The sequence below is a fragment of the Jaculus jaculus genome, chromosome 3 (assembly GCF_020740685.1).
Source record: "Jaculus jaculus isolate mJacJac1 chromosome 3, mJacJac1.mat.Y.cur, whole genome shotgun sequence".
Lineage (NCBI taxonomy): Eukaryota > Metazoa > Chordata > Mammalia > Rodentia > Dipodidae > Jaculus > Jaculus jaculus.
In genome coordinates, this window is record NC_059104.1 from 184,375,606 (window position 1) to 184,388,626 (window position 13,021).

General features: G+C 52.1%; 1 protein-coding gene across 1 annotated transcript; it reads left to right on the forward strand.

Moving 5' to 3' along the window:
• The first annotated feature begins 2,033 nt into the window (after positions 1–2,033).
• On the forward strand, positions 2,034–3,991 carry Myod1 (myogenic differentiation 1). The gene is made up of 3 exons (XM_004650824.2): positions 2,034–2,672; positions 3,375–3,453; positions 3,738–3,991. The coding sequence occupies exons 1-3, from the start codon at positions 2,034–2,036 to the stop codon at positions 3,989–3,991; spliced, it is 972 nt and encodes a 323-aa protein (XP_004650881.2).
• The last annotated feature ends 9,030 nt before the right edge of the window (positions 3,992–13,021 follow it).

The following is a 13,021-nucleotide window of genomic DNA, read 5'->3' on the forward strand; positions in this document are numbered from 1 at the left end:
ACTCGTGAAGTTCTGCCATCACTGCCTCCTTGCCCATCTGTTTGCTAAGCGACCCTACAATGTGAGCACCCTGGGAGGGGGCCTTGGGCTTGCTCACGGCTCTATCCAATACCTGAACCAGACTCTTACGTATGGCAGATGCTTCATAAGTGTGTGGAGTGAGTAAACAAAGGTGACGTTATGGAGTGAACACCTTATGGAGGGGCCTTCAGCACTAGTACTACCAGTGACGGAGAAGTGAGGTTTGAACCCGGAGTGGTGGCGCACGCCTTTAATCCCAGCACTGGGGAGGCAGAGGTGAGAGGATTGCCATCAGTTTGAGGCCACCCTGAGACTCCATAGTGAATTCCAGGTCACCCTGAGCTAGAGTGAGACCTTACCTTGAAAAACCAAAACCAAACCAAAAAAAAAGAAGTTTGGACTTCCAAAAGGCCTTCTGGTTTTGCTAGGTGAGGTGGTCTTCTCAGGGCCTAGAAGAATCGGCTAAGATGGCCTCCAGAAGGTCGTGCCAACACCATCCTCACTCAGATTTCTAGTATCCAGCAGTGGCTATGAGGTAGGCTGTCAAGAAAGATGTCCAGCCAGACTCCCAAGGTGCCTAAGGTCCTCGGAGGTGGGGTGGGGTGCGTTGGGGTGCATATCACGCCTCCTTTGGAGTGCCTGCCTCCTCCTGCTTCTGGCCTCCCTGCTGGGAAGAGACACGAATGAAGCCTCCAGAGGGGCAGAACCTGGAGTCTCCGAGGCTTCTTGCAGGACTCAGGGGAAGGCTAGACAGACTGCTGCGCCTACCCTGCGCTGGGGCTGGGACCGAGGCTGGGCCACAACCTCACACCGCCCTTTCTTCCGAGTCTCATCACAGTTATGCCAGGAAGTCGCTATTATCCCTGGGTCTATAAAATGGAAACTGGGGCATGGGCAGGAGATGTGACCTGCACCAAGTCACACAGACCTGGACTCCACTGTGAGGTGGAATTCCCCAGGCCAGGTCTGGCCATCATGACCTTTAAGAAATGTCTTCTCTTGCTTCAGTTCAGATCAAGATGACATGAACCCAGACAGGTTTTCTACCTAGCTCACCCTAGACCACAAGCCGCGCCCCCTGGACACCGGGAGAACAGCGCTGGGTGAGTTGGGTGGCAGTCCCTCTCACACTTTCCCTCCCTCCCAGGCCAGGGTTTAACGAAGACGTCTAACTTCTAGAGAGACAGGACTCTGGAGGGTTTCTAAGTCTCCAGGGAAGATGTGCTAAACCCGCAGCACCCAGAGTGGAAACTGCCCGAATGTCACACCTTCATGTTTTTGGTCTCAGACCTACCCACTTAGACCCTCCGTGTCAGAGTCTCTTGCGCCCTTTCCAGTCGCCCTCGCCCCTAGCCAGCATGTCTGGTTATGTAACCATCTCGCTACCTGCCCTCTGATTTCTAACCCATATTCTGGCCCTGGTCTCCCCACAACTCAGGAGACAAGAGCGGGGTCCGAGGTTAGCTCCGGGGTGAGCGCGCGGCTAGCATTCCCGCGGACGCAGGAGTAGCGCTGGAGAGGCTCGGGAGGGGCGCACGGGAGAGCCAAGTGCCGCGTGGCGCTGCCAGCCTCGGTCCTCCTCCCAGGCTAGGCAGCGGCCAGAGCGCGCGCACTGGTGCGGAGCGAGGGGAGGGGGACTCCTTGGCCCCGGCGGCCACCCTGGGGACCCCAAGTCCCCGCCCTGCTCCGCTCCTATTGGCCTCGGGCTTCCCCGCCCTCGGCCGCGCGCTCGGTCTCCGGGACGTTTAGGCTATCCCGGATAAATAGCCCACCGGAGCCTGGCGAGCAGCTAGGGTTGAGGAACCCCCTGGACGCGGTGACTGTTTCTTCGCCACACCTCCGAGCGGACAGGGCAGGACTGGGTGGAGGTGGAGGTGGAGGTGGAGGACAGTCGGGTGTGCATTCCAAAGCCCCCGGCACTTTGCCATCTCACTGCCGGTGGCTCCGCAGTGACACCCAGTCGGGTCGCTCGGGTTGGGCGAGGGCAGGTCCGCGCCACCCCTCGCTGGGCTATGGAGCTGCTGTCGCCGCCGCTGCGAGACGTGGACCTGAGTGTCCCCGACGGCTCTCTCTGCTCCTTTGCCACAGCGGACGACTTCTACGATGACCCGTGTTTCGACTCCCCGGACCTGCGCTTTTTCGAGGACCTGGACCCGCGCCTCGTGCACGTGGGCGCCCTGCTCAAGCCCGAGGAGCACTCGCACTTCCCGGCCGCCGTGCACCCGGGCCCGGGCGCGCGCGAGGACGAGCACGTGCGCGCGCCCAGCGGCCACCACCAGGCCGGCCGCTGCCTGCTGTGGGCCTGCAAGGCTTGCAAGCGCAAAACCACCAACGCCGATCGGCGCAAGGCGGCCACCATGCGTGAGCGCCGCCGCCTGAGCAAAGTGAACGAGGCCTTCGAGACCCTCAAGCGCTGCACGTCCAGCAACCCGAACCAGCGGCTGCCCAAGGTGGAGATCCTGCGCAACGCCATCCGCTACATCGAAGGCCTGCAGGCTCTGCTGCGCGACCAGGACGCCGCGGCCCCCGGCGCCACCGCCGCCGCCGCCGCCTTCTACGCGCTGGGCCCGCTGCCCCCGGGCCGCGGCGCGGAGCACTACAGCGGAGACTCGGATGCGTCCAGCCCGCGCTCCAACTGCTCCGACGGCATGGTAAGTCCTTATGCGGGAGAAGGGAAGACTGCACCGAGGGCCTGCGACGTGTTTCTGGGGACCAGGAACTGGACCTGGGGGAGGGAAGAGCCAGCCGCTTCCTAAGGGTAGACCTGGGCGTCAGCAGCAGCCCTCTCTGGGGTAGCGGGCTGCTCTCCCAGTCGCTTGGGACGTGCGCCATGTGCCGGGTAGAGGCACTGCTAGAGCCCTGCTCCGCAGACACCGAAAGTACGCTTTGCCTCCACGTACCCTGCGGGTCAGAGCGCAGATCTGTGCCTCTAGGTGACCGCCCACTCTCTGTTTTGGCCTCACTTCTTAAAATTTCTTAAAATTATTTACTTATTTAGAGAGAGAGAGAGAGAGGAAGGGCGCCCCAGGGCCTCCAGCCAGTGCAAACGAACTCTAGATGCGTGCGCCCCCTTGTGCATCTGGCTTACGTGAGTCCTGGAGAATCGAACCGGGGTACTTTGGCTTTGCAGGCAAACTCCTTAACCGCTAAGCCATCTCTCCAAGTGAGCCCTTGGCCTCACTTCTTAATGCATGCCGCCATCTACCTCTTAATCCGGATATAGGTCCGGTTCCCAAAGTGGAGGCAAAGGAGGAGTGGGAGTTGGAGATGGGGAGGGGGCGGACTCAGAAAGTGATGCCCGGGCCCCACGCCGTCTGGTGGAGCTGACGAGGTATTGTTCCTGCTATTGGCAGATGGACCTCGGCGGTCCTCCGAGCGGCGCCCGGAGGCGGAACTGCTACGATGGCGCCTACTTCAACGAGGCGCCCAATGGTGCGTATCCCCGTCCCCCACACTTCCGCGCCCCCCCCCCCATTTGAGCTGCCCGGGCTTCCCCTCTATCTAGGACCCGCTTCCACACACACACGTGCATATCTTGAGTGATGGCGCAGGGAATGGGATGATAAGCTCTCCCATCGTCCTGCTCTGTGGCAAGTCCTTAGTGTCCCCGTCTGGCCCCAAAACACAAGGCCCGGGGGATTGGAGTCTTACGATGACCCGAGTCCTGCTTGCTAACCTTGGTTTCCCCCTCTTGCCCCACCCCACCCCGCGTGTAGAGCCCAGGCCCGGGAAGAGCGCGGCCGTGTCCAGCCTGGACTGCCTGTCCAGCATCGTGGAGCGCATCTCGTCCTCCGCGAGCCCCGCGGCGCCCGCGCTCCTGCTGACCGACGCGCCGCCCGAGTCGCCTCCGCACCCGCCGGAGGGCGCCGCCCCGAGCGACGGGGAGTCTGGGCCCGCCACCCCGGCCCCCGACGCCAAACCGCAGGGCCCCGCGGGCGCGAACCCCAACCCCATCTACCAGGTGCTTTGAGGGGTCGTATGGATAGCGAGCCACCTGTCCTCCCGAGGGATGGTGCTCCTCGCGCCCGAAAGACGGGAGTTTATATGCCACTCCTCCCAATCAATCTCGCTTTCAAAGCGAACTCTCCTGAGGCAGGAGAGGCGGGAAAACGGAACTCTGTCCCCAACCCCGGCCCCAGGGCAAGGACGCACGATCCGTTCTCCCCATAACCCTCCCCCCCCCCCCCAAGTAGCATCCTTCCCTGAAAGCCACCGCCTTGGCTATTTGCTGCACCCCCACCATGAGCCAGAGCGGATGCTGGCACGGACACGCCTTGCCTTTTCTTTATCGTCCCGGAGTCGGGGTTGAGCTCCTGGCAAGTCTACGCCCCGCCCTCCACGCCCAGGTGGTCGGTGGAGACGCGGCCCCTCGTGGTCGCGCCGTCCCGTATCCGGGGCCGCTCCGATCCCGCGTGTAACAGGTGGTGCCCGGCCCTCCCCCGTCCCGCGGTTCAGGACCACTTTTTTAAAAATCATGTATGTGTGTATATATAAGACTTTTGTAATCTATTCCTGTACATAAGAGCCGCTCTCTCAGAGCGGGAGCCCCCAGGGCTGTATTTATCTCCGAGGTGTGGTGTGCGGTGCAACAGGGACTTTGTATGTTTTTACGGCAGGCGGGCGAGCAGCGGGCGCTCGTTCGCTCAGGTGTTGGAAATAAAGACGCTAATTTATAGCGCGGTGGCTCCGGCTTTCCCTGGGTCTGTGGGCAGGGGGCGGGAGGTAAGTCTGCGAGCGACCCCTGCGGGCGGCGGACCGCACGAAGGACGGCGCCGGGGAAAGGCGGCTGGCCGCGCCTCCAACTTTTGGGAGTTTCCTCTGAGCACCGCAGGCGACTCAGCGCTTCTTGTGCACGATGCGCTGGGATGCCAGGAGGAGGGAAGAAGGAAGTAACGAAGGGGAGGAGGGCTGAAGAGATGGCTTCGCGGTTAAGGCTCTTGCCTGCGAAGCCTAGGGACCCAGGTTTGATTCCCCAGTACCCACGTAAGTCAGCTGCACAAGGTGGTGCATATGTCAGGAGTTAGAGGCCCCTGAAACACCATTCTCTCTCTCTCTCTCTCTCTCAAATAAATAAAATATTTTTAAAAGAAGAGGTTGGGGCTGGAGAGACGGCTTAGCGGTTAAAGCACATGCCTGCGAAGCCTAAGGACCCAGGTTCGCCTCTCCAGGTCCCACGTAAACCAGATGCACGTGGAGGCACATGCATCTGGAGTTCGTTTGCAGTGGCTAGAGGTCCCGGCATGCCCATTCTCTGTCACTCTCCCCCTTTCTGTTTCCAATAAGTAAATAAAAATAAAATCTTTTTTTAAAAAAAAAGAGGAGGTAGATGGAAAGGAGAGTGAGATGGTGGAGATGTAGCTCAGCTCAGCTCAGTCTTGCCTGGCATGCGTAAAGCCCTGTGTTCTATCCCTGCACCGCATCTGATGACACACGCCTGCGTGATCTCAGTACTTGGGAAGCGAAGGCAAGAGGGCAGGAGTTCAAGGCCATCCTCAACTGCACAGTCCAAGCCTGAGACGTATAAGACACCATCTCAAAACAAAGCAGCAAGGAAGGGTTGCTCACACCTGTAATGCCAGCACTGGGGAGACTGAGGCAAGAGGACAGCTGCAGTTTCGAGGCCACATGCGCGACAAAGTGATACCCTGTCTCAAAAAAATCCTTTAAAATAAAAAAAATTAAATTGAACCTGGGCTAGTGGCACACACACGTTTAATTTCAGCACTCGAGAGGGAGAGTTAGGAGGATCACCATGAGTGTAAGGCCAGCCTGGGACAACAGCGTAAGTTCCAGGTTGAGACCCTACCTCGAAAAAACAAACAATAAATTAATGAATTACAAACTCTTGTCTGGCCCCACTCTGTAGAGATTCTGATTTGATGAGTGTTTGCAGATAACCCAGGGTGATGCTGGGGTCTTCTATAGTCTCCTCCCACTGGCTGAAGCGGGTGAGAGGCTGAGAATGTCACTCCTGGCACAGAGTGAGCCCCAGAGCCTGTGAGAGGAGCGCCACTGGGGACCAGGACCATACTGCTCCCCTGGGGCTGAGCGGGCTGAGCGGAAGAGAGGCATAGACTCCGTGCTGAGGAGGGCTGCCGGCCGCAGAAGTGCATTCAGCTGTGCCTTGAGAAAGGAGATAGAGACCACGCCGCCCGCGCATACCTCCTTCCAGGGACCCCTGCGCTCCTCTGGGTCCCAGGCCCTACAGGGCTTCTGCACACATTCTACCCCCCAGCCCCCACAGACCCTCATCTTAAGAACCTGGCAGGGAAGGGTTCTTGTTGGGGTGAGGTCCTCTGGCCCCTGCTGCAGCCCCTGAGGCCATGCACTGCTGCGCCACCACAGAGGCTTCTAGCTGAGGCTGCAGATGCCCTGAGCGGTTCTTGACACTCCCTTGAGGTCCCCCAGGGTTCTATCACAGAACATGTCTTCCCCAGGGCTATGCAAGCTCATGGCTGTTCACCCCAGCTCTGGCTCGGATGACAGGCCAAAGTATGATTACCCCAAAACCAATGTTGGTGAACCAATGGGTTTGTTGGGGTTCCTCACAGTGCAGGATGAGAGGTTGCTCACAGGAGCGTGGATGACTCAAAGGCAGCTGTGTCACCAAAAAGCTCACCCAGTATAGATGACTGCTCAGAGAAGCTGCATCTCTGGGCCACATGACGCAACCTGCACGCAGCTCAGCTCACAGGCCGGATCAACTTGCAGGCAGCTCTTCCGCACAGTCCATCCCTTCCCCAAGCGGTTTTCCCTGTATATAACTTTCTGGTGGGGTCTTGCAACCTTTTCCCAGACTTGTTGAGTTCCAGAGTCTTCTGCGCATCCTCCCCTCTCCCACCTAGGACATAATATTTCAATTTCTAAGAATCAGAGGTCAAAACACATCCTTCACCAGTTGTTTACATTCCTATAACTTTGAGGAGTGTTGATGTGACTTAACTTCCTGAATCCCCAGAGCTCCTTCCTCTCTTCAGGAAGGAATATTTCAACTGGGAGGAATCTGCTACATAACACCCTTCCTCCAGCTCTGACACTCTTTCTGCCCCTCCTCTGCAATGTTCCTGAGCCTTGGTGGTGGGGAGGAGTGTAAAAGGTGCCCATCTTTGGCTGAGCACTGGGCCACTATGTCACAGCAATGGTCACTCTGTCAGGAGTTTGATCAGTTATGAGTCCTTGCATCAGCAACCACTGCCAACTGCAAGTTTTCCTCCAGGACCAAAGCAGACAGCAGCAGGAATAGTGGCCATACTGTATGGACCAATGCTTCTCGATAGACACAAGCACAGGTGTTCGGCAAACAGTCTGACAAGACCATCACCTGCATCAAACAAAACAGTAGCAGTAGCTTCTCCACTGGGGCCTATGGCCTCCCCAGCCATGGGCTTTTGATCAGGTTTACAGCACCAGACATGAACTTCCTCCTGTGGAGCGGGCCTTGAATCCAATCACAGAGTTGTTGGCTGTGCCTACAACAGTCATGCTATGATTGCACAGGCAGGCACGTCTTGCCGGGCATGTTGGTATTGTAGTGTACAGGCCCATAGTTGAATAGGACCATTGATGACCATTCTTTCCCAACAGCCTGTATAGCACCTTCCAGCACTGTGAAAGCCAGCCAGCAGGAATGATGCTTCACTGCAAGCCTAATTTCTCCACATCCTGTAACCAAACCATGCCATGTGTCAGTGATAGGGTCATACCATTTAGTTCTAGAATGCAACCAACAAGTGTGGTAGGAACCTTTTTTTTATTTGGGGGCCTCCCTGGCCAACAACTCTTAGGAAGGTAGCCCTTCCCTGGCACTGTGATCTTTACTCAACAACCTCATGGCTTTTAGGAGTTCTCTTTTCATCCATGCAGGAAAACATGGGTTTTAAACTGTTGTCTTTACTGTCCTCTCAGATACCTTCCTAAACAGGTAAAAAAGCCCAGACATTTCTCAAATGTTATATAAGTCTATTATGAAACCTTTTGTACAGATAGTAGGCAGGATCTCTGAAGGACCATTGCCATCCATTCCAAGCAGGCACTAATTGGTCCCTGTGGTCAACAGCTAAGGAGATACTCAAGGAGAGTATTAGTGAGGTCCAATACAGCATGAAGAGGTTCCATTGCCTGGATCAGTTATTTCCTCCAAAGGGCAACGATGGGGACGGCATCATGGATGGGAGGCACTCCCCAACTATCATTCTGTAATCCCAGACATCCTTTCTTGAGATGCCCTGCTTTCACTTAGAATGCTTCCTTAGCGCATCCTTGCATCTCCCACCCCAAGGGGTTTGGTGCGGCCCATGCAATCCTCTTGGCACAGCCAGGACCAAGGGGGGCATGAGGGTGCCCTCTGGCCTGCCGTGGGTTGCCCTGTGGGTGGCTTCCCATCCCCTTCTTTTTACAGGCTCCAGGGTGCTGACGCTGAAGCCTTGGTCATTGTCTCTGCCTCAGCCACACCTGGCTGCTATGAGCCTCAGGTGAGAGCTATTGACACCCTCAACACACCTGTTTGCAGGACAGAAATGTCCATGGCTCACTCTGAGGGTGTAATTGCCCACCCCTGGGACGCGCCTAGCGCTTTACACTGGAAGCACCATCATCCATGCTCTCTGAGAACTGACCTCCAGGCCTTGAAGCTTTCCAGAGGCTCGCTGGTACTGCTTCTATCGCCCACCCCCAACTCCAGCTCTAAACAAATCTTGCCACATCTGCCTTTGAGTGGCTCAGCCTGGCTTCTTTTTTCTGCTTCAAGCTTTGCTCACCTCTAGGTTGCTTGCACACTTTACCAACCCCATCTATCATCTTTCCCTTGCTCTCTCATCCCCACTCTCTGACTCCTCCCATAGGGTACAAGTTTTCGGATCCCATGATCTAATTTGTGCGTTGTTTCCCTCTCGGCCTGCTAGCTGTGAGCTAGCACCTCTATCTCATCTTCTCTTTCATCCAATTTACCTTCCAAATCAGAGCCTAGCGCAGAACACCCCATGTCCTTTACACAGACATTCCCTCTGCACAACCATGTTCCCTCTGCCCTTATTACCCATAACAACGGCCAGGCTACTCCTGTGGCAGCTTCCTTCCTTTTCCCCTGGAGGAAATATTTCAATTTTTAATTAATATTGGTCAAGGTTTGTCTTCTGTTTATCATGCTTGTAACTTTGGGGAGTGGTCATGTGACCTTTTAAGTTCTTGCTCTTTCAGACCTCTGGCCACCATTCCTCATTCGGAAGAGTCTGCTATGTAATAACAAAATGGCATGAGATTCAGAATATGCCACCGTAACAAAACCTCCAAGACATCAGCAAAATTTTGATGAAATTTATCCACTAAGAATATGTAAAATTTGGACTGGGAGATGGCTCAGCTGTTAGAGGCACTTGCTTGTAAAGTCTGCTGGCTTGAGTTCAATTCCCCAGTACCCACATAAAGCCAGATGCACAAAATGGGAAAAGTGCAGTGGCAGAAGACTCTGACATCATGTCCTTGCTCTCTCTCTCTCTCTCTCTGTTTGCAAATATAAATGAAAATTTTAAAAATATATTTAAAATTTATCACCACATGAAAAAATCTAAATGCTTTGCACTCTTAACAGCCCACAGAGGAAAGACGCTTGTTTGAGGTTTTTCCAAATGAGACATCAACCTTGAAAACATACATGACATTTCCAATAGTCAGGAGCCTGAAGGAAGCTCCTCAACATTATCAATGGTACAAAACAAGTTTTCAGCAACTGTGCTGATGACTGAATGATTATACAGCCAACGGCATTATAAAACCATGTCGCAAGAGGAATTAATCAATGCAAAGCCTGCGGTGGGTGGAAAGAGGCTGGCAAGACTGAAAATGGCAAGGAAAAGGAGACAAGGTGGAGAAATGAGAGGAGGAATATTAAGAAAAGAGCATAGGGGGCTAGAGGAATGGCTCAGTGGGTAAAGCCCTTTTCAAGATACATAAGATGCCACACACAATGGTGAATGCTCCTAAACTCACTGCTGAGAGGCAGAGACAAAGAATCTCTGGGGATCGCTGGCTAATCAAATCAGTGAGGTTCAGCGAGAGACCCTGTCTCAAAGAAGACAGCGGAGGGCAACCGAGGAAGACGTCAAGGTTGAGCTAAGGCATATACACACATGCAGCTGCCCACACACATACACACACATGCACATACCATACTTATATACACACACCCTCTTCCTCCAAAAGAGGGTTATGAGATAGTAACTCAGGACAAGTCAATTCCAGGTCATTTGAAAAACCTTTAAATAACCTGCATACATGCCACTATTACTGAAAACTTTACATTTGAGATTATGCAATATTTACTTTTATTTCGTAGAAGATCTTTTCTTTTCTTTTTTTTGTTTTTTCACTTCATAGAGGATTTTAATTCATGTGAAATTCCCATGGGCAGAGAAAGTGAGTCAAGAGTGCGGCAATGGCTGTAGGCTGCCTGGGAGTTGGGCCTGGCTGTGCCACTGACCAGCTCGGAACCTTGGAAATGTGACTTGACCAGTCTGGACTTTGGCTTTTTCTCTTTGAGATAAATTAGTGATTTTAAAAGGTGCATCTAAGCTCTGAAACTCTCCACTATTTCACTTGAGGCATTTCAGAGAAGGAAAGGAGCTGACCGTGAAGGAGATCTCTTACAGGAATCAGATTTCACAGCTGAGAGTTGTCTCAGCCATACACATTATCTATAGTCTCCTGGCTAGCTTAGCCTTCTTTATTTGTACCCATTTTTTATTAAGATATAATTCACAGAATAGAAAACTCATCCCTTTGAAGTGTAAATTTCAGACAGGAGTGGTGGTACATGCCTGTAATCCCAGGGTCCAGGAAGCTTGAGGCAGGAGGATTGCCATGGGTTTAATGCCAGCCTGGGCTATCCTATAAGATCCTGTCTCAAGAAGTAAGTAAAGGCAGGTGTGGTGGTACATGCCTGTAATCCCAGCACTCGGGAAGTCAAGGTAGGAGGATTGTCATGAGTTCAAGGCCAGCCTGGACTACAGAGTGTTTCAGATCACTCTGGGCTGCAGTTAGTCTCTGCCTCAAAAGAATTTTTAACAAGTTCATTCAGTAATAAAAATTTAAAAAATAAGTATATTTTAATTGGTTTGTGCCATTTTCATAAGTGTACAGCCATCGTCACTATCTAATTCCAGAACATTTTTATCACCTCCTTAAGAAAGCTGTACCCATAAGCAGTCATTTATCCCTATATCTCTACCCCTAAGCCCCAGGTTTATTCATTTTATATTTCTATGGGTTTGTCTATTTTGGGACATTTTATATGAATAGATTCACACAGAACATGGCATTTTGTGTGCTGTTTCTTGCACTTAGAATAATGTTTTTAAGGTTTATTCATGGTATAGCATGTCAGTATATCATTTCCTTTTATGTATGAATAAACTTTCATTATATGAGAATATTACATTTTATTTATTCATCAGCTGTTGGACATTTGGGTTGTTCCTATTTCTTAGCCATTATGAATAATGGTTTTGTGAACATTCATACACAAGTTTTTGTATAAATGTGCACTTTTAATTCTCTTGGATACATACCTATGATGGGTAATCTTATCAATTTGAGGGGATTAGGAATCATGCATGATAAAAAAAAACCTGTGGGGTATCCATGAGGGTATGTCTAGAAAGGCCTAACTGAGGTGCAAAGACCTTCCTGAATGTGGCCAGTGTCATTGCATGGGCTCGGGTCCCAGACTGAATGAAAAGGAGAGAGCAAATGATGCACCCACACCCACCTCCCCCGCCACCGCCTGTGGTGCGATGTGACCAGCTGCCTCCCACTGCTGCCACCATCCCTTCCCCGCCATGATGAACTGGATTCTCAGATGTTTCCTTCCTTAAGTTACTTTTGTCTGGTATTTTGTCACAGTAATGAGGAAATTAACTTATACAATTCCTAAAATTGTATTAGTTTGAAATTGTTAGGTACATCATAATTACGTTTAAATATTTTAGAAACTGCCAAACTTTTTCCAGAGGCATCACCATCAGAGTAAGACAGCTTTAATTTCTTCACATCCTGGACAACACTTATTTTTGTCTTTAAAAATTTTTTTGTTTATTTTTATCTATTTATTTGAAAGTGGCAGAGAGAGAAAGAAGCAGACAGAGAGAGAGAGAGAGAGAGAGAGAGAGAGAGAGAATGGGTACTCCAGGGCCTCCAACAACTGCAAATGAACTCCAGATATGTGCGCCCCCTTGTGCTTCTGGCTAACGTGGGTTCTGGGGAATCAAGCCTCAAACCAGGGTCCTTAGGCTTCACCGGCAAGCGCTTAACCACCAAGACATCTCTCCAGCCCTATTTTTATCTTTTAATAACTATCCAAAGTGGGTATACAGTGGTATTCCGTTGTGGTTTTTGCCTAATGATGCTAAACATGTTTTCATGTCTCACTGGCAATTCGTATACCTTCTTTGGAGGAATGGTAATTTAAATAATTTGCATATGTTTTTCTGGAACATTTTTAGTTAATTTTTTACATGGTGTGAGGAAGGGGTCCAAAGTTGCCATTTTGCGTGTGAATACCCTGTTGTCTTGTCCTCCTTTTCTGTCCTGGCCTCCTTGCAAGAAATGAATTGTCCTAACTGCATAAGTTTACCTCTGGCCTCTCAATTCCATTCCACTGACGGATGCCTCTGTCCCTGGTAACTCCTGCATTTGATTACAGAAGCTTTGTAATCACTTTTCAAATCAGGAGGTGTGAGTCCTCCAAGTCTGCTCTTCTACAAGATTGTTTTATCTGATGCCAGGCATGGTGGCATGGACCTTGAGTGCCAGCTACTTGGGAGTTGAGGCAGGAGGAACACTTCAGCCTACATGTTCTAGACCAGCCTGGACAACAGTGTAAGATGCCATCTAAAAGGAGAAAAAAGAAGTGATTGTTTTTCTGACGGGACCCTTGCATTTCTTAACATCTTCCAGTGGCACTGTTCAGTGGAGTTCTCAGTGGGCTTGCCTTGGCTGGTATAACCTG